The following is a 22,267-nucleotide window of genomic DNA, read 5'->3' on the forward strand; positions in this document are numbered from 1 at the left end:
AAATTATTCTCGCCGAGAGAGCCCCTCGCGAAGTAAAATCGGCGAGCTGTTACGGGGAGACACGCACGAGCTACGAGAGATCGTCTTAAAAGTTCATTCGAGGTCGTGACATTTCAAGGAAGATGCGCGATGCTCGTTAAGGATGACGGTGCACGCGATGTTGATGTAAGAAGCGTCCAAATAATTTTTACGTCCTCGAAGAAAAATAAGGATCGTGGGCATCCGTGTAATATCCTTGGGCGCGAAATGGTTTTCTTAAAATATAGAGTAACGGCGCGAACGTATAGGTAAAGTATATAAACGTCAGTATTAAATTGCTGAAATCTGATACACTAGAATGGTGACAAGAAAATTTTCACATACTGTGATGCGTATTTTTGGAATAGAGAAACGTTGCAATAATATGAATGTGAAAAAAATTTTTAAACATTTTAATTGACTTCATGGATAAATTATATTATATGGTGTAAATTTAATACATTTTTCTAACAAGTCTTTGTAAGTTGTATATATTACTATATATACTTTTATCAGAATTTTTTTTATTAAAAAATAACCCTACGTATTTGTTTTATTAAAACAATATATTATTAAATGATAACTTTGATTTGGAATAATAGCAAATTTATATATGGAAATAGACTAGTGTATATTTCATTTATAGTAATAAACGAAACGGTATAATAGAAAAGCTTCAAAGGAAAAAAATTGCAGATCGACATGCATCTATTTCTGGCGAATGGTTAAGTCGTTGCTAATTCAATAAACCGATAAACTCGTGACAGCTCTTATTGATTGATACTTCAATCATTCTACGTTCGGTACTTCATCGTTTGTGCTGACAAAATAATTGCACAAAATCTGTCAACTTTATTGTTTCGATTTTTAAAATATTGATGCACGATCTTTATTCTGAAATTTTTTTCATAATTGTTAAGGTTAAATTATAAAATGATTTCTAAAATAAGAAAAATAGCGCGTATATCTTAGTTTTCGAATTCTTTTGAATATATTTAAATATTGAATTGAAATATGCAGAAAAAAATTTATTTAACTAATAAAACACATTATATAAACCTAAAAAAAATGTATATACAATGTTGGACATTTTTATTTGTCAATCTTAAAAAGACATCTCGTAATTCATGTTATACGTGAAATGTTTTGAAATGTTGCAACGTTACAAAAATATCGCGGAAATTTCATATGTGGATTAGAATTTATAATTTGGTGTCTCGTCGAAACAGTAATCGACCGATTGAACAGTTACGTGAATGATTTTGAGAAAGCAAGAGATTGTTGATTTAGACTGTTTGCGTCAACACATCTACCAACGGTTACCCTTTGCCACCGATATTTACTCTCGACGATTTAATCTCGGGATGGGAACAACATTGTAGGCGGACAAGGGTCGTTCGCACGGATCGCGGTCAGTGCCCATGACAGGCACGTGGCGCGACGTTACGTCGATCACGTCGCTAATAAGATTCACGGCAGGGAACGGGGTCTTTTCGATAGCTGCGCATCTCGTTATCGCGAGGAAGATGGGCGGGAAAGTCGGTCTGATTTGCGGCAGCTGCTGGTCCGGCAAATACAGTACGTATAATATCATATATTCTAATCATTCTCTTTAGACGATTTGATATGAGACAATCATAAAAGTTGTCGATCGGATTTCAAAATATCTGACCATTCTTTATGTATGATTCTCATTATATATGTATTAATGACAATCGATAGAGTGAGAGATTGAGACTTATGGCGCATTATATGCATTATGTATGTCTCACCTTCCCTTCACTGTCGAGAATGTTATATTGTGAATGAAGTATCGACACGATAAAGCTAATGGTTTTACGTATGTTGCCTGTTATTGCTTGACGACGAGAAACTCGTCAAGTCTCAACAGTGTACGGGTATATTTGGAACAAGATAATTGAATTTGAATTACGTTATTAGTTGCACTCGTGATATTCTAACACATAATTTAATACGTTTAATTTTATACGTTTAATTCAGGTTAACGCGATACATTTTCATCAATTTCGTTTCACAGTTCAAATTTAGTATACATATTAGATAGACTATTATTATATAATTACCAAAGTCAGTGCAAAAGAGAGAGAGAAAGAGAGAGAGAGAGAGAGCAAAGTACAATTTAAAGTTTCAAAAAAGGCATCGTTAAAAATAATTTCACTTTTTTCACGGATTTTTTGAATTGCAATTATTTCGAGTCTTTCTTCGTTTGCTCGCAAGATTTCGTTAATACGATACATTCTTCGAATTCCACGCAAAATTCAGCATTAAAATGTTCATCTTAGTCGGCGAGATAATTTGCAAACTTCGATTAAATCACCGAATGAGATGCGTCGACAAGTCGTTAATCCGTGAAAAGTTAAAGGTGCCGGCGCGTATAAATTGAAGTGTAAGAATAATTGACACAAGAGACGCGGAATCAGGGTCACGCGCGCAATCGGCAACACAGAATGGTTTCTTTCCGCGAATGACAGCATGAGAATGAAAGAAAACGTCAGAAGATGAAAATGTTCGCGTTCCGAACGTCCGTCTTCTTTTCGAGAGTTTATAATTTCGAAGCTGATTTTATTGTCATTTGGATCTTCAGATTCTCACTATTATTGGAGGAGAATTTTTCTCGACTTTTCAAAAAGCGAGACATCCAGGTATTTTTTCGATTTGTTTTCGAAGCTCCGAAACATCGTTGCTTGAGACAAAGTTGTCCGCAAGTGGTATCGATCGTTGCAGGAGGACCGAGAGAAATTGGACGAGTATACATTTCGGAACTCGGGCTCCGGTCGTGTTTATCCGGCTGTGCGCTGATCCTTCCCGATACGCGGGGAGCATTCCTCTCGGCAAGTACCGTTACTTCAGTACCGGCACTTTCGATCATTGAATCGTCGAGATCGTCTCGAGGACACAGATGTCAAGACTCCGTACTCTCATCTCGCATCTACAGCTGTTAAAATCAGTAAAGATTTATAGATACAGCTAATATAGGCAAATACTCGGCTTAACGACCCGCGATATCTACTTGTAATCTAGGAACCTTTACAGGATACTTTTTACGTCTGGGTGATTTCTGCGTATCTTCTCGCATATCTATATATTACAATTTGGTATCTTTAGGTGAAAATCATTACTCTATTAGAATTGTTTTTCTATCCATTGATTGCTAAAATATTTGATTAAATCTTTCGCAAAGGCTATAGCCGGATAAGCATACAAAAAAGTGCCCCCGACGTGTTTTTTAAATAATACTTGGCCTGTCATTTCCTCATTGTAAAAGCAAATTTTCCTCATTCAGCTCCTTAACTTTATTATTTCCTGAGTTATCGAGAAAAATGTCACTTTTAGTTTTTATTTTTTTTATCTGTAAATATTCGAGATGATCGCATGTCGATTTTTGTCTGAATACTTATCAACGAAAGACACAAAAAAAATATTCTTTTATTAATCTCGAATAAAAACTCGACTTTTAAAAAAAGAATGAAATTAAGAAATGGCTTTTTTAACATGTTTCTTTCGAGGTTCAATCATCAAACTTTTATAAAATACTCTTTTTATAGGTCTCAATACTCTCAAATTTTTTCAATTTTTTCGAGTCAATTTTTTCGAGTTGGTGCAACATAGGACGGAAAATTATTTAAATATAAATAATTTTACGTCTTATTACTAAAAAATAATAAAAAAAAAAAGATTTTCCATTTTGAACCTCGAAAGAAACATGTTAAAAAATCCATTTCTTAATTTCATTCTTTTTTTAAAAGTCGAGTTTTTATTCGAGATTAAGAATATTAAAAGAATATTTTTTTTTGTGTCTTTCGTTGATACGTATTCAGAAAAAAATCGATATGCGATCATCTCAAATATTTACAGAAAAGAGAAAATAAAAACTGAAAATGATGTTTTTCTCGATAACTTAAGAAATAAAAAAATTAGGGAGCTAAAATTTTGAGGAAAATTGTTTTTTACAGTGAGAACATGACAGGCCAAATGTTATTTCAAAACTCGTCGGGGGCACTTTTAGTATGCTTATCCGGCTATAGCCTTTCTAAGGTTGTATTATTTTATGTTTAAAATTATAAATTTATTATAATTTAAGTTTTAATATTATTTCTAATTTAAAGTAACCTTATTCTTTCTCAATTGATCTCATTTGAGAACGAAAGTAACGGCGGTTACTTTCGATCGATAATTATACTTGACCGTAATCAATTTAATAAACTTATATATTTACTACAAATTTAATAACTTATATAACATTAATTCTTAATAACAGCACTCACAATCAGTCCGAATAATCTTAGCAAATTATTTCCAAGTCATTTTTAAGCCATCTTCAATTTAACAACAAACGAGATACGGCCATTAAATTATTTTGATGCGATTAAACGCGACACAGCAACATTTCCAATATTTTTCATCTCTCGAGTTTGTTTTTCTCAGAGAAAGGAATAAATGTTTTGTCGATCGCTTCAGCAAATATTTTAACGTATCCGCTTTAAAGCAACATGGTATTTATCGCGTCCTGCTTCCAGTTTTTATCTCGGACGAATGTTGGCAACAATCTGAGGGAGGTATGTCATTGATGAATAGACGACCACGCGACGGAATCTTTTTGCCGGACATGTCAATTGGACTGTGAACACGCGAACCCTCAATGCAGTAGAGTTTAAAACGCGATGCGGAACGCACGATTTTACTTGGTATAGATACCGTTACCTTAGTTACTCGCGGCGGATTCTCGCGTAATGCGTGTCAAGATGTCGACAATTATAGCGGAATTTTTTTTCAGTTTTTTTACGTGAATCTGAAATATCTCAATCATTTTTCATTGCTTTTTTTGTGTACAGTGCGCGACTATATGTATAAGAAGAGTGTATCTTTATAGCATCTATTTTCGTCGAAAGACTTGGCAATAAAAAAAAAAAAAAACTGGTGACACAATTCTGCAGACGTAGTAAGTAGGCGACAGGAAGACGTATTTACACCTGCCATTGTCTGATCGCAATGCCGGAGAGACCGGGAAATTGAGAATCGATAAGAAGTTCTTCGCAACAACATCAAAACATGAGGAAAAAGCGAACGGCCCAGTTTGTTGGATCATTCGTAGATTTCACGTTCGTCGACGTAGTCCCTTTTTCCACGGGATCGTTAACTGGATCGCTAACGGATATATCGACGCGTTTGCTATGCTAAATTACATTTCCGCTCGGACGGTTAACCTTCGCGTGGCGAAAATATCTCTTCGTGTCCTCGATAAGAGATGGAGATGGTTGGTCTTCTGTAGAATTAGCGGAGCATAACATACTGTTTAGTCTACGTTTCTTACGTCGTCGATTATTATATCTTCCACTTTAACCATCACTTTAAATTACCATCGAGAAAACAGGGATATTTAATTTCACCCCTTCCCTGGGTTTTCTCATTGAAACGCGAGACCTCGTGTCGACCATAAAAACTAGGAACTGAACTTTATCGATCGGCAGCCATGACGCGCGTTACCTTCCGGTCGGCTGTCAGTTAATGACCTTTCGCGACCCGTTCGCATAAAATTGTAAAGGACGCCCTCAACTCGAAAATGCATCGGTCATTTGTGCGGTAATTTTTGTGTTTACGCCGCGGGTAAAAAGCGTCGTTAGACTCTACAACTCTCCCGGCTATTTAAACTTCCAGTCCTTCCCACATAGAAGGCTTTTTTACGACAATTTCCTATCATAATCCTAATTTCTATTCGCGTTAACTCGCAAATTTTTTGCGCAAGCTGAAGAAAAACAATATCGCTATTGCAAAACCTACGGTGGTGAGCTATTACGTAATATTAATTTCATCATTGCGTGAAACAATGCGAAATTTAAACCGCAATAAAAATTTGATATTAGTTTACGCGAAAGAGAGATATATTTAATAATATTAATTTTCATTTTTATTAATATAAAAATGAAGGCGATATAAAATTGATATGACCGACGATTACGGCTATCATCCACTGGTTCGTCGAGTTCTTTTTAATTCAGTACACACGCGCTTTATTCCGCTATTACATCTCGTATTCATGTTCTCGTTCCTCTACGGACACATAAAAAAAAGGTCGTCGTTCGTACATTACATGCCTGTTAATAAAGTGAATTCCTAATCAGCTCGCGTCCACGTGCTTCGTTTAAAGTTTACAATGTACCGTGAACCTTGAGGTACTCGGTAGAAGAGACAAAGCGACGATACCGAGTCGTTTGACCTACTTGATCACTACAGATCCCGTTACTTGGCGTCTCTCGTCGACACTCGTGCCGGTGCCATAGTGTGGCCACTTGCTACCATAATCATAGTGGCGAGATTGCGGCGGACCGTTGCTGCGCGAGCTTGGAGAGACGAGGACGGCGAGAGGTTCGAACGCGGGAGATCAATCCGCACGGGAATCACGTTGCGGCGTACCAAGTTTGCAGTAGTTGCCCTGTTCGACAACACGATTAATCCGGCAGTTTTACCAGATTTTTTTTATCAATTTTTTAATAAATTGCATTCCGCTTTGCAAATGATATTTTAATTTTTCTCCTGAATTATTTTCAACTTTCTCACATTCAACTTTATTTTAAACGATTTCTAATTCGTGACAAAATTTAACATTACTATTTATTTATGTGTCGTATGTACATATGTGCATTTTGTAGATGTATATTTGTATTTTAATTTTTCAAATATATTTTCTGAGAACTGCTGTGCCAAGTTCGTGACAAAATTCAAGATTATTATTTATTTATGTCGTACATTTTTATACGTTCGTATGTGCATTTTGTATATATTTGTATTTTAATTTTTCAAATATATTTTCTGAGGAATTCTGTGCCAAATTATATATATATATATATATATATATATATATATATATCTAAAAGAAATTTATAAAAAAGATGACTTTGCGCGAAATAACACATTGTTTGTTGTTCAAATCTTTTATCGTGCTAAATCGCACAGCGATGAAGGTAAGCAAACATTGTCACGTCTGACAACATGATTAATCTACGAGTTTTACCAAATTGTTCCTCCGTCTTTCTGTTCCTGTAAAAAATACGGTTTCATCAAAAACGGACATAGCATTTATTCTTATTGATTTACGTACATCTTCTTTTCGCTATTATTACTTGGAGATAAATGTGAGTCATTCGTTCAAGGAGTTATTGTTGAAATCGCGTAATAAATAACGCGTACAGTAATATATATAGCAAGTAAAGTAATAAAATTTTATGATTAAACGATATTACGAAGACAATATCCTGAGAATCAGAGAAACTAAGATAATTGTGAAAATTATAGTCGTGAAAATTTCCTTTGGTTTCAAATCATAAGACGATGCCTATTTCAATTTCACGGTATTTTATAAGATGAAAACAAGAGAGAGAAAGAGCTTATATAGCCATAATAAATAGAATGTAACAAATGGGCTATCAAAAGATACGACACTATTATCAACGATATTTGAACAGACAATATTATGAAGATAATATCTTGGAAATCAGAGAAATTAAAATAATTGTGAAAATTAAACTCGTGAACATTTCCTTTACTTTTAAATTACCGGGGAGTTGAAATTATGACCGTAATGAATAGAATGTGACAAATAGGCTACTAAAGTGATGTGACATTATTATCAACGATATTTAATATTCTCTTTTGTGCAATTGTCGATTTTTTAAAAATTTAATTAGAAACCTTCGGATCTGAGTAAATAAAAATATTATTGTCGCAAGTTTTTCAAATGAATTTTACGTTTTACAGACAAAGCTCGATGTTTCTTTTCGTTTCAGTTCTTTTCCTTGCCACTTCTCCTTTTTTCCCAGTAATGCTCTAAAGGAGATGTACGATGGTACGATCCTATTTTATACGTTGCGGCGAAGATATCGCGCGGGGATAGGGATAAAGTAACGCGAGAAAACAAGCTCGAGAAATTCTACGGGAGTGTAAAATATTTATTACGTCCGGGCACACACTATACCGCGCCCTGTCCTTTCTTCGTCTTCCTTTTTCCATTCCGTAATAATGGCGGGAAAGCGAGAGGAGCGGACGGCCGCGTGCGCGGAGGTAACGGTCCAGCATGTACGTCGGCAAGGAAAAAGAAAAATCAACACCCTTGTCCGACCGTAACAGCAACAGGTCGAGGACGATACAAATGACCGTGGGAGTTGCCGACGCCACCACGATCTATTTCTGTTTGCCTATCCAGCATCCTTCCCCATTCGCACGCGCTTGCTTACTTTCGTCCAGCACGATGCGTGATAAGAGATTCGAACGATAGACACTGTATTGTTTCGCGCAAAGTAATCTCTTAAGTTTCCTTTATCCTACATCGAATTCGGGAGGGAATTTCTTTTTCAATTTTATGTGTCGTGTGTAATACAGGAAATATATTTGCGAAATAAAACACAATTATGTATATATATATATAAAATGCACATACATATGTATAAAGATGTGTGGCACCTAAGTAGATAGTAGTCTTTTTAATTCTGTTGTGAATTATAAATTGTTTAAATGTGGAAAAGTTAAAAGTAATTTTAGGAAAAAAAGTAAAGTGTAATTTGCAAATCAAAATAAAATTTATTAATTAATTAATTGATAAAAAAATCAGATTGATTAAGTGCCGAGATACATCCGATATTGAGATTAGCAAAAGTTGCTGATTAATATGCTGATTAAAATCTGGAAATAACGTAAAAACCAAACATGGTTTTATATTTAATAGGTAAATCTATAAATTAGTCAATCGTAAATCAAACTGTCGACTTGTTACCGTTGTTTTGTCACCGATTATTGCAAGGTTTCATAAATTTCATTAGCCGTTATCAAAGGTAGGAACCATCCTTTTCTCATAATCCTCCAAGCGATTCATGCCAGATTCGATCCGGCAAGATGATATTCGCGCCCTTCCGGACCCGACGCTCATCGTCGTTTCACCGACCCTTTGACGCCTCTTCCGGCGTCGCGACGCCAGCCATTAAATCCCCATAGAAAGGTCCCCAATCCTCGTCTTTCCCCTTGTCGCCCTTTAGGATTTTCGAGGTGAACAACCTCCACTTTAATCCTCGTGCATTTCACACAGCCGAAGAGAGATTCCATGGTGCGCCCTTATTCTCTCGCTTTTCCATTTCTGTCGTGTGAAAGCGTAATTTCGCAGCTTAGTCCTCCTCTCAAACATTTCGCGAAATCGTCTCGTCTCATATCTACAATTCATATAATTTATATATTTAATTTTGTATTACAAAAATATTATAATTTTAATATACATAATATAATGGAAAGACGAGAGAGAGAGAGAGAGAGAGAGAGAGAGAGATTGTGTCACCGGTTTGAGGCGCGCCAGAAAATTTGCGGACACCCCGTATGCGTGCGAATAACGGCTCTCGTTTGTGCACCTTGATCTTTTCTGCGCTCGATGCCAAATGGCACACCTATATTTACATACGCACGTGCAAAACGCGAGAGATGAAATCGAATAGCTCGAATTTCTTGGCTCCGTTTCTTTCTCAAAAATTCGTATATTTTGATGAAATTTTGCGCTATACAGACTTGCTAATTATAATTCATACGAATTCTATCTGATTTAATTAAATCGGTGTGAAATTTGCACAATTTTCTCGTATTACGAGTTTATAATGCCACGAAACACGAGGTCCGTTCTTCTAAAACAGTGAAATTAGGTAATCTAATCCGTTATACGGTCTAATGTTTCCCGTGCGACTTTTGCACGGGCTCAACCAGCACATACGCATTAAAGTTTTAGCACATTGACTATGTTCTATGGATTTAACTACGTTCGCTAGAAATATGGAACGTTAGGGCAAGTATTATCAGTAATCGATTGCATGAATATCTTTTATACAATAAATTATTTCTTTTTTTTCTTATTTCTGATTATCTATGTATTTTATCGCGCGTTGTTGAATATTTCAAATGGCTGTATATTCTCGCGTTGTGCATGAGAATAGTTCGAAATATTTAGGTCAAATTTAATTTCGAAATATAATTTAGTCTTGGATCTTGTGCAATTGAAAAACTTTTTTAATTATATTTAGGATAGAAAGAAAGATAAACGTGACTGTTATTATATATTTTTTAGTATATATGTATGCAAGAAAGAAACTATTATTTCCTCGGGGATATTCTGAATATAAAATTCTTTAAAGGTTTTTATCGAATTTGCGCAAACAGAATGATTGGCGATATTTCACTGACAAAACATAATTTACAAATCAAAGTTGTTGTTTTTATTAACTCTGATCGGAAAAGGTTCTTGAATTTCGATATTAAAATAATACAAAGTTGAAAAAAATTGATTAGTTAGAAATAATTGGAAAATATTTTGAACGTGTCGGAGTTATATAATAAAATTATTTTCATCATATTTATTCGTGCGTGTAAAAAATAATTTAATAATAACAAAGATAAAATAACGAAGAACAAATCTAAAGAGAGAAGAAAAATGAGTTAAAGTCAATATACACTGCAATGTCCTTTGACGGATGTGCAGGACTCGTTGAAATGGCTGACGATGCCAAATCGACCGGACGGTCGAATGGACATTCCGCATTCCGACCGCGAAGGCCAAGAAACTGGAAAACACGATTGTGCAAAGAAAAAGTCGAATCTTGATTTAATCGCGACTGGTACTCGTACATCGATACGTACATCGCAAAGTCAATTCGTTTGCGTGCGCGAATCTGCGACGATGAATTCGCGCAAATCACCGGCATCCCGGATGCGTTGTCACGCATTTCATCAATCTCCGCAGTCACATACCAATCCGATTGTCCATGGTCAGTCAATGTAATACAATATAATCGTACACCTCTGAGAGTGTCGGTGCGAGTTCGAGTTTCACGGATCGAGTTATAAAAGTTATTCGAAGAAACTTGGCGCACTTGATAAAGGTGAAAAATGTTATATGGTACACATATATGTGAAAGAATATGTATACATATGTAGGAATTTCGTAATCAAAAACTACGAAAAAATTAATTGCCGTTAGAAGACGGATCATCGTTGATCCATCAAAATATGTGAAAATAGAATCGCATTAAATAACTTTGTAGGAGAACTAAATTTGCCGAGTATCATGGAGTAAAATTAATAAAAAGGAATAATCAGTTATAATTTTCCAAAGTCCATGGATTTTCTCGTTTACTCGCTGATTATTTTCAGAGATACTCTCTCCTGAAATCCTTTATCTCTCTGACGTGACGATATCCGCGCTCTAATAAAGTTACTACATTACGTAATATTTTATGCATAATACGAACCTCATTTCAGCTTTATTGCTCATGAATTTCTCTATTGCAAAGCCAGGATCGTGACAGGCTAAGATGGAAAACTCTATAAATATTGCACTAATTATAAAATTCATATACTAGATAAATAATTATGAATTCATAAATGAAAGAAATCATCTTTGAACGTGAGAACTATACGTACATAATACATAATCGGAAACTTTTACATAAATTCCTGCTTCTGTACGTATAACCCTCTTTACAAGTTGTACTCCGATAAATATAAAAAGATTCTGCATTAATTAAACTATGGTTCGATCGAGAAAATGCAATTCAACTCGGCGCGATGTCTTTATCACGTACACCCGGAGGGAGAGAGGGTGGGAGACTGCGCGTTATCGCGGTCCATACATTCTGCAGATTGAATACCGCCTATTATGCGTAAAGTGCGAGAGAGGAGTTTCCTGCTGCGCCCATATGGCATCGCGCCGAGTCGTTTGCATTCCCAACGTCAGTTTGAGCGTGAACGCCAGTTTAAGCGTGAACAATCGCGATGCGGCATGACAGATATTACCGGGTCCGATTCCGATTCCGATCGGACCCAAACGGTGGCAAACGCGGATGTAGCCGGCCGCTGATTTCTCGCGCGTCGCGAATCTGCGAGATGATTCTGCTTCGAGGACGAATCCGCGGTGGATTGCCCATGTGCATTCCGATGCACATCCATCTATCTTCCAATTCGGGCGATCGCCGCCGATTTCTAGCCACCGGTCGCCACCGACCAACTACGGCTACCATTTAATTTCTATCCACTCCGGGAAACTTGCTCGCGCAAACTTCCCGTTACACACACCCGTTTCTTACGAGCGAGGTGAACGTGAGAAAAAAAAGGGAGGCGCAATTGGCACGATGCGTAACGTCGCGTCGTGGAGTCGCCGTCCCTAACGTTAAGCACAATCCGAGGCTTTGCGTAATCGCGCCTGGCCTGCTTTCGGACGTTGACTTAATTGCGCGCGATAAATTGTCCTTTCCTTCCCTCCTTCTGCCCCTCCGTCTCGTCGTCGGCCTGTTTTCAAACGCTGGTAGCCTACCATCGCTCCCAAGCATCGCTTCCGTTCTGTCTCTCGTTTCTGTCTATTTTATGCTCCATACTGTTCCCATAATGCATCCGGCAATTGAGCCAGAGGAATCTGTTAGTGCGAGATTCGATTAAATATGGGCCTAGAATGGAGATTATTTCATACATCTAGATTTTGGATTTTAGTTTTGATTTAAAAAAAAATACAAAATATATATATAAGACTATATAAAACTTTCAAAATAATCGCAAAGAAGCAAATATCGAAATTCAAATTTTTTAAATTAAATTAAATTAATTTCTTAGATATTGACTATAGTTTAAAAATTTCTCTACTGCGATGCAAAATTATGATTGCAGAAGAGAAATAGTCCCATGTGAATTCAGTTTGGTACTAACTGCACTCTACGCTAAGCGAATCTCCCAGTGCATTTGGTTCGATTCGAACATAAATAATCGATCGTAAAATCTTAACGAAGCGTACACATCGTTAACTCGTGGCATCGTTAATGGCTAGCTCACTGAGAACAAACTACGAAAGATTCGCACTCAATTCCATGAATCTTCATTCTGGTTTCTCATATATTTTCCCATCTTTCCCATTCAAGCGAGACAAACAAATTTCTTGAACAAATTACCTCAACTCGATTACCGATTCGTCGCGATCCATAAAACACTTATGCGAGCTCACCATATACGCAAGGCTCAACTATCATAAGTATATATATCTCGGATGAAAGTTTGCAATCTCTGAGAATGAACTCGTGTCGAGTAGCAAAAATTGCATTATAAATACGTCAACTTAGTCGAAAAGAATGATAGAATTTTATATTAATTTATGAATTTTAACACGAAATCACATAGATAAAAATAAAAGCACATGCAATGATATTAAAATAAATATATATATATTGCCTCGAATCGTCATGATTAACAATAACATTACATCATAAATTCAAATCCCCCTCACGTTTCTTTGAAACTAAAGTTCTTAGAAACTACAGAATTCGAGGTACGATTTTCACAAGCGTGAACATTTTCTTTTTTCTCGCAGCGTCCGGCTCGGGGTCTGTGATAGGAAGAGATCCTCTTCCGCCTAGAGCCGTCAGCACGTCTCATCTGCCTCAAAGAACGCTGACTCAACCACCGACGGCGGTGTCCACTCTTCCGTTACCGAGAAGCAACGCCGGTAACAGCCATCGGCTTCCGCTCCATCGCTCGACTCTACAGCAACCGTCTATGAAGCAGTTGGATAACGAAACCACCCAAATGTTGAGGGCCGTTAGCAATGGCGACATCGTCAAGGGCCCCAGCATGTAAGTAGACACAACCTTCTCTTCTCCTCTCTATCGATATTTGTAGAAGGAAGTTTCGGGATGCGATAATTAAACCGCTATTCCTGTCAGGCTTCATAATAGGGAAACTTATTAGCGAACACGGACTAGACGGTCTGTCTAATTATGGTTTGCAAGTTGTTCGGCTGTTTAGCTACTTTGACATGGTGACTACATAGAAATGTTATTTGACAAGCAATTTAATTATCGATACTTTGTAGATATTGGATTTGAAAAAAAGTTTGGTTTAAAAAATGATACTAGTATCAAAACGCGTAATCTCATCACGTTGAAGATATTGCAGGCTCTCATTTATCCCTTTTTGAGCCACGAATCGCGATAAAATTGTTTTTCTAGTATGTTGAAATGAAGAACGTGGAAATGAGTTTATCGCCATAAAAGTCCAGAGCGCGTGTTTCCATTGAAAGACAGAACGATTAGCTCTTTCTCTCTTTCTCTATCGCCTTATTTAGCCGTAATTCGTTACCTTGCATTCACTTGGTAGTAGATAATATAAGAGAGATCTAATCCAGGGATATGAGGGGGGTGAGGTAAGCGGGGGGGACGAGGCGAGGTACCTCGTCACCCCCCGCACTGACGGGGGAGGGGGAGGGGGGTAGTCCCCCTCAATCGCGGGGGAAGGGGCAAATGTCCCCCTAGACTGAGGGGGAAGGGGGAGGTACCAAATGCCCCACCCCCCAGATTAAGGGGGGAGGGTGGTACCAAACATCCCCTGATTGAGAGGGGGATGGGGGAGGGGGAGGGGGGGGCATACATATGGTTCCGCACGTGGAGGGAGTGTCCTCTCCGAAAGACTGCGGAGGTCTGACGGTGAGAGAGAGGAATGTCAACTGTTATAGATAAAATAATCACCCCACTCTGTTTATTCATAATGTATATTTGCAATAATAGACGTTCGCAAGGCGGTAGAGGGAGACGGTGCGATAGCGTTCGCAAGGCGGTAGAGGGAGACGGTGCGATAGCGTTCGCAACGTGGTAGAGGGAGACGGTGCGATAGACGTCCGCAACGTGGTAGAGGGAGACGGTGCGATAGACGTTCGCAACGCGGTAGAGGGAGACGGTGCGATAGACGTCCGCAACGTGGTAGAGGGAGACGGTGCGATAGACGTTCGCAACGCGGTAGAGGGAGACGGTGCGATAGCGTTCGCAACGCGTTAGAGGGAGACGGTGCGATAGCGTTCGCAACGCGTTAGAGGGATACGGTGCGATAGCGTTCGCAACGCATTAGAGTTCTTCTTAGAGCGTATAGGAAAAAACTAACCACGCACCACGCGCATTTATCTCAAATATATACACGAGATCCCATATCTCATCTCTCTCTAAATAGAGTATCTCTTTTTAAATAGACTATGCATATGATCCTATGAGAGGTAAACGTCTTTGTTTGACTGAGACTAAGAGAGCGCGAGGAGGAGGAGGAGGAGGCGTAGAATAAAATAGTGTGTGAAGAGAAACATTAATGTTAATAATAATTTTTTATTTTTTATTTGTTACAAGTATCATAAAGTATATCATTTATAGCACACGCCAACAATTCGCAATCTACGAGTGATCCGCTATCGAACGCGTCACTCTCGCGAATTGCTTTCACAGCATCATTTACATCAGTAATATTGTTTCGTTGCAAGACGTTACAAAATTGTTTAAATTTTTCATTCACGAAATGTGTATTTTGACACAACCATGAATGCATATGATCGATGCAATCTTCAAAATCGAATAAATGTAATAATGTTTGAGGTTGCATATACAAAGACTTATTAGATAATGTTAATTTAATAATTCTCGATCCGTTTAATGCGATCATTTGGATAGATAGATCACAGATCCATAATGGTTGACTTTCAGTCGATTGTACATGTCGTTCAATGTCTGCACGTTTCTGCATCAATGAGTGCCAGAGTACGATAGGCAATACTAATCGATTACCTCGGTTGTCACCAAGTATCAATTCGACATACGACATAGCTCCAACGCTTATTCCAATCTCCAAATATTTGTAAGATGTCGGGGTTAAGATATACCTTCTTCCAAGTATGCAAACCGCACGACGAGATGAAACGCTATATAAAATATTAAAATATATTAAAAAATAATATTTAGAAAATAATTTTTAGGAAATAATATTTAGAAAATAATTGAAACTTACATGTTCTTTGATTGAATTTCACCGTTCTCAATCGGAATGTAAAAATTCATCTTGCTGGTTTCTTTTGTGGAGCACATTTTTTTTTTTTTTTAGCACAACCTTATGCACGGACAACTGATGCGATACTAAACTATTGAAAGTACTGCGATCAATCAGTAATATCGCAAAACGTAATGAGGAGGGGGAGTATTTGTGACGTAATTTTGCAAGCGCCAATGTAAGGCTGCTAGAAATTATTAAAAATCGCGTCCCCACGTGCTTTCTCGAGCGCCGTGTGTGGCCGCCGTATGATGAAATCTAATCAAATGTATACGACGCTAGAAATATTCGGTTACAAATGTATAGGACAAAGCGTGAGATAAAATTTTTGGCTAAATGATAACATAAACAGACCGTCGACGGTACGGATGTTTGCGCTAAAGAATAACGCGCCGACAGTACGAATGTTTGCGCTAAAGAATAACGTGTCGCATAGTGGGTGGGCATTATCATGTATATTTAATTTGATTATAAATAATAAATATAATCCTATGCGTAGAGGATGTCATATTATATTCCATTACCACGAAATATGCGTGAGATAAAGAGACGTGATAATATAGAAATGACGGATGTTTATACGAAAGAATAATGTTTTCGCAACGTGAAAAGAATATAACGATTAGATATAAATCAGAACAGAGAGTCACATCTCGCCATTATTGTCGAAGCTTGCACGAGTGTACCTTATATGTAAAAAAATGGAGCAGGTTTTAACGCATCAATCCACCTTGATAAATTCGGTGGAGGAGTACTTTGCATGGGAGGTGCGATGCGATGATTATATCAAGTCGTTGGAAGAGCAGAGTCGAATTAAACGACCGCGAATATCGATCGGATATCGACAATTGTTGATCGCAAAGATCGCGCGACTCGAAGGACTGAAAAATGCTTTGCGCAAACGTTTCGTACACGCGGGTGCCGGACACAGCGCGCATCAAGCTGCACTATTTTGGCGAGAAATTGATACAGCGTTCGAGAACCGTATATCGACTGGTGCGATAATCAATAGCAATTATATCGAACCTCGCCAGTTTCTCGAAGACGCGAGTGATATCGTGCTTGAACATGTGCGAGACGCTATCGAAACACACTGCAGTGTGAAAGTGAATACTATGTTTAACGGTAAGTTTGTGACGGGTGAAAAGCACGACGATAAAAGTGTAAGTACAAAAAACTGTGAACTATTTCGTACATCTGATTTACGCGAATGGTACGAGCAACGTGTTATCGAGCCCACTTTAGCATCTCTCGAAGAATTTCAAGAACGTGATAGTGGGTGGGCATTATCGCGTATACTTAATTTGACTGTAAATATAAATAAATATAATCCTATGCGTGCGGGATGTCATATTATATTACCGCGAAAGATAATGATGAAGCGAGCGGTAGTTAACGTGCGATCCAAAGACAATGCATGTTTCGCATGGGCAGTGACTGCTGCTATGTATCCCGCTGAAAGAAGGGTTGAACGAGAATTATCGTACCCGCGTTACACGGATGTGCTAAATCTTCGAGACATTGAGTTTCCAGTGACTCTTAATCAAATTAAAAAGTTTGAAATTAACAACAATATTTCAATCAATGTGTACACCATCGAAAACGAAAATATTGTTCCTATTCGTATTTCGGAGCAAAAGAGGGACAAGCACGCCAATTTGCTCTACATTCAAGATGCGCAAGATATCGGACATTTCGCGTGGATCAAGAATTTATCGCGACTCGTGAGTTCGCAACTCAATAAACACAATGGACAAAAATATATCTGCGATCGGTATGTATATTTAATATTATTGATTTTTTTTCAAAATAAATATATAATTATTATTTCTATTTTTTTATAAATGTTAAAATATATATATATATATATATAATTATTATTTCTTTTTTATAGATGTCTACATTATTTTTATTCGAATGAGAAACTACAGTCACATACTGTAGACTGCGGGAAGATGAATGACTGCGCTATTCGATTACCGAGCGATAAAGATAAGTGGCTCGCTTTTAACAACTATAACAGGAAGGAGCAGGTTCCTTTCGTCGTGTATGCCGACCTGGAATGTGTTTTGAGAAAGACGGACAAAGAAGAAGAAGCAGAAAAAAATGTATACCAGCATCATCAAGTGTTTAGTATCGCTTATTATGTACATTGCTCGTACGATAATTCGTTGTCCGCGTATCATTCTCGTCGCGAAGCCAATTGCGTCGCATGGTTTGCTGAAGAATTAAAAAATTTAGCAACGAGCGTGAAAACAATTTTATCTACAAATCTTCCCATGATAAATTTGACGCGTGAAGAATTGGAAAAGTTTAACAGCGCTACTCAATGTCACATATGTGAGAAACCATTAGTGGAAGACGATACGCGCGTACACGATCATTGCCACCTCACTGGGCGGTACAGAGGTCCCGCGCATTCAAATTGCAATCTAAATTATAAGGAATCCTTTTATATTCCAATTATTTTCCACAATTTATCCGGTTACGATTCACATTTTATAATCGAGGAAATAGCTACAGCGTTCGAAGGAAGAATCGATCTACTTCCGATAACTAAAGAAAAATACGTTTCATTTACGAAAGATGTTAAACTTACGGAAGACAATTCGCGAAATCACATTAAATTACGTTTCATCGATTCTTTTAAATTTCTCACAACAAGTCTCAACAAATTAGCATCTTTTCTCAGTAAAGATAAATTAAAAATTTTACAATCTGAATATCAAAATTTGCGGGTAGAAGACTTTGATTTGTTAACGCGAAAAGGTGTCTTTCCGTACGAATATATCGATTGTGTAGATAAATTGCACGATACATGTTTACCTCCGCGCGAATTATTTTACAGTTCCTTGACCGATGACACAGTATCCGAGAGCGATTACGCGCACGCCGAGACTGTTTGGAACCGATTCTCCATTAGAACGCTAGGCGAATATAGCGATCTATATTTAAAAATCGATGTCTTGTTATTAGGCGATGTTTTTGAAAATTTTCGTGACAATTGTATCAAGAGTTACGGGCTCGACCCTGCGCATTATTATACTCTGCCCGGATACACGTGGGATGCCATGTTGAAGCATACAAATATTAAGTTTGAATTGCTCACTGACATCGATATGGTAATGTTTATAGAACGAGGTATACGCGGTGGTTTGAGTCAATGTTCCAACAGATACGCGCATGCTAATAACAAGTACATGCAGTCATACGACCCATTGAAACCGTCATCGTATCTAATGTATTTCGATATAAATAATTTATACGGATGGGCAATGTGTCAACCTTTGCCTTACGCTAGTTTTCAATGGGTCGACAATATATGCAATTTTGATCTATCATCGATCGCGGCCGATTCGCCTACAGGCTATATCCTCGAAGTCGATCTCGAGTACCCGCAACATCTTCACGACGCGCATACTGACTTACCGTTTTGTCCGACGCGTGACAAACCACCCGACAAGAGAGAGAACAAGTTGCTCGCGACCTTATACGATAAGAAACGATACGTAATACACTACCGCAATCTGCAGCAATGTACGCGACACGGTCTTCGCGTTACAAAAATTCATCGCATATTACAATTCGCGCAATCTCCATGGTTACGTACATATATTGAATTAAACACACAATTTAGAACAATGGCGAAAAATGATTTTGAAAAGAATTTATACAAATTAATGAATAATGCAGTTTTCGGCAAAACGATGGAAAATGTGCGCAATCGCGTAGATGTAAAACTTATAACAAAATGGGACGATAGGTACGGCGCAGAGGCAATGATCGCGAAACCAAATTTTCATAGCAGGAGCGTTTTTTCGGAAAATTTAATCGCTGTGGAATTGCGTAGACTCGAGGTGAATTTTTACAAACCAATCTATGTAGGTATGTGTATACTTGATGTATCCAAGATGTGTTTGTACGATTTTCATCACGATTACATGATTCCAACGTATAAAGAAAAATGTAAAGTCATGTACACCGACACGGATAGTCTCATATATCACATTGAGTGCGAAGACGTGTACGAGAATATGAAGCGCGACATCGGCAAGTTCGACACGAGCGACTATGCGATAGACAATGCGTACGGTATACCGCTCGTGAATAAAAAGGTACCGGGTCTGATGAAGGATGAAAACAACGGTATGATAATGACAGAATTTGTCGGGCTTAGAGCAAAAATGTATGCGCTAAAAATAGATGGTAAAAAGGATACGAAAAAGGTAAAAGGTGTCAAGAATAGCGTCGTCGCGAAAACGATAACATTTGACGATTACATGCAGTGTTTGAACGAAGGAATTGAAATGACGCGACAGCAATCGAGTATAAGATCAAAAATGCATAAAGTATATACCATGCGGCAGAAAAAAATTGCTCTAAGTCCACACGATGATAAACGGTATATAATACCTAAAAGTATCGATACGCTACCATGGGGGCATTACAGAATACCGTTGTAAAAAAGAAAAAAAGTGTATATATTTGAATATTATATATATTTATATATGTAAACTTTATATAATATTTGTTATATTTTTACAATACATTATTTTTATGTATCCAAGAATTCCGTGAACTATCGAATCCCAACCATTTCACAAAAACTTCATCCCCTCTCTTCTTCAATATCTTTTCCACAAGATATATATCGGGATTAGCAACGCGTTGCAGTTCGTATTCGTAAAATCCACCGGCAACGGGATTTCCGCGCGAATCTTTTAATATATATGTCACGGGATTAGTTTTCTGTATCTTAACAATTTCAAACACTTCGGTGGTCCAATTTGGTGTGTAGCCTTTTTCGAATAAAGTCTTGAATTTACTCACGCGCACCGAATCGCCTATTTTAAATTTCGCCGGCGCCGCAATCTTTACGTTGCTGTACACCGTATGTAAAAGTTTCTCCGCGACGGCTGGAGTAACATCGACAGGTCTCATACCGATAGTGCGATGTTTTTGCGTGTTGTACTCTTCAACGAGTCTCGATAGTTCGTCGATCCACTTGTAGTTTCCATTGAGCGTAAACATTTTCCACATTTTATTCTTCAAAGTACGATTGAAGCGTTCCACGATCGAGGCTTTCATGACGGAATATGTCGAATAATGATTAATATCGTGTTTCTTCATGAGGTTTTGTACATTTGCATTGTAAAATTCTTTTCCTTGATCGGTTTGAAAATTTTTCGGGCATCTCGCATCATCTCGAATTATCTCTGCAATCGCATCGGCCGTCTCGTTTCCACCTTTACTCTTGAGCGGTACGACCCACGCATACTTGCTCAACACATCGATAACAGTGAGTATGTAATTGTATCCCTTGTTGACTCGAGCATACGGACGCATCTCGACGATGTCGGCTTGCCACAGATCATCGTATCCCCGCACTATGACGTGTCTTCGGGGAAAATTTTTTCTCGCTGGCGCGTGCAGCTCGTTTACCAACTGCCGTCTCTCCAAACTATGTTGATCCTTTGCTTTGCCAGTTTTTCTCGATGGTTGTTTGTTGTTTGCTTTTTTATCACTCATTTTTCGTTTATCGTTCTTTAAGAGCCGTTCTTTAAGTTCCGTTTTTTCTATGTTTTTTTTATTTTTTCACGTTTTCTGATCCGTTCTTAATCCGTTCTTGCGTTGTTCACCGCCGTCCTTCACCCATTCGAAAATCGTTCTTGACCCGTTCGCAGCCTTTTTCACAGTCGTTTTTGACTCGTTCGTAGCCGCTTTTGACCCGTTCGTAGCCTCGTTCACAGACGTCTTTCGAACGATCGTAGGAGTTCTTGAGTTGTTTGTAACCTTGAGTGTAGCCGTGAAGAACGTGTTCGTAGCCTCGTTCACAGCCCTGCTTGAGATGTTGATAGCCTCGTTCGAGGCTGTTGTTATTGTTGTTGTTGTTGTTGCTGCTGCTGCTGCTGCTGCTGCTAGGTCGTTCACTACCACTGCCACTCATTGTAGTATATTAGATAGCAGTTCGGTAATTCTTCGTAGCGGTTCGATAATTGTTCGCAGCCGTTCGATAATCCTTCGTAGCTGTTCGATAGCCGTTCGATAGCCGCTCCTAACCCGTTCACTGATGCTCATTCGGATTGATAGCCGTCTCTGAGTTAGCGTTAGCCGCGCGTTGAAGATTGTTTAGCGCAATCTGTAATGCTCGCACGTCCTTCTCAAGCGAAGTAAGCTTATCGTCTGATTGTTTCTGTCGATTCATTAATCTTTTAACGCAGGACTGCACGTACAATTTGTTGACGGCATCGGTGTCAGCCTCAGGTTGCGCTACACGACGAATCTTACGCGACCTCGCATCGAAGTCTGTAACGACGCGACACAGAGCGTTTTCGTGCACATAACTTTTTACCAATCTATCCCAAGA

At 38.1% G+C, this 22,267-nt stretch overlaps 3 protein-coding genes across 12 annotated transcripts in view; all 3 read left to right on the plus strand.

Annotated features, from left to right (window-relative positions):
* The window catches only part of LOC140671022 (uncharacterized), a 151,366-nt gene that overhangs the window by 99,485 nt on the left and 29,614 nt on the right, over positions 1-22,267 (plus strand). For all 10 annotated transcript variants that reach the window (XR_012047661.1, XM_072902075.1, XM_072902086.1 and 7 more), the window contains one exon: positions 13,412-13,673. Coding sequence is in view for 9 of the 10 variants with exons in the window: in XM_072902075.1 (XP_072758176.1) it covers positions 13,412-13,673 (262 nt within the window). In the remaining variant the exon portion in view is untranslated. The remainder of the gene's footprint in view (positions 1-13,411; positions 13,674-22,267) is intronic.
* On the plus strand, positions 15,167-17,855 carry LOC140671242 (uncharacterized). Its single transcript, XM_072902452.1, has one exon. It carries the CDS (start codon positions 16,602-16,604, stop codon positions 17,742-17,744), a length of 1,143 nt encoding a protein of 380 aa, XP_072758553.1. The 5' UTR covers positions 15,167-16,601; the 3' UTR covers positions 17,745-17,855.
* Positions 17,778-20,507, plus strand: LOC140671091 (uncharacterized). Its single transcript, XM_072902153.1, has one exon. It carries the CDS (start codon positions 17,856-17,858, stop codon positions 20,361-20,363), a length of 2,508 nt encoding a protein of 835 aa, XP_072758254.1. The 5' UTR covers positions 17,778-17,855; the 3' UTR covers positions 20,364-20,507.

This window comes from Anoplolepis gracilipes, chromosome 1 (assembly GCF_047496725.1).
Source record: "Anoplolepis gracilipes chromosome 1, ASM4749672v1, whole genome shotgun sequence".
Classification (NCBI taxonomy): Eukaryota; Metazoa; Arthropoda; class Insecta; order Hymenoptera; family Formicidae; genus Anoplolepis; species Anoplolepis gracilipes.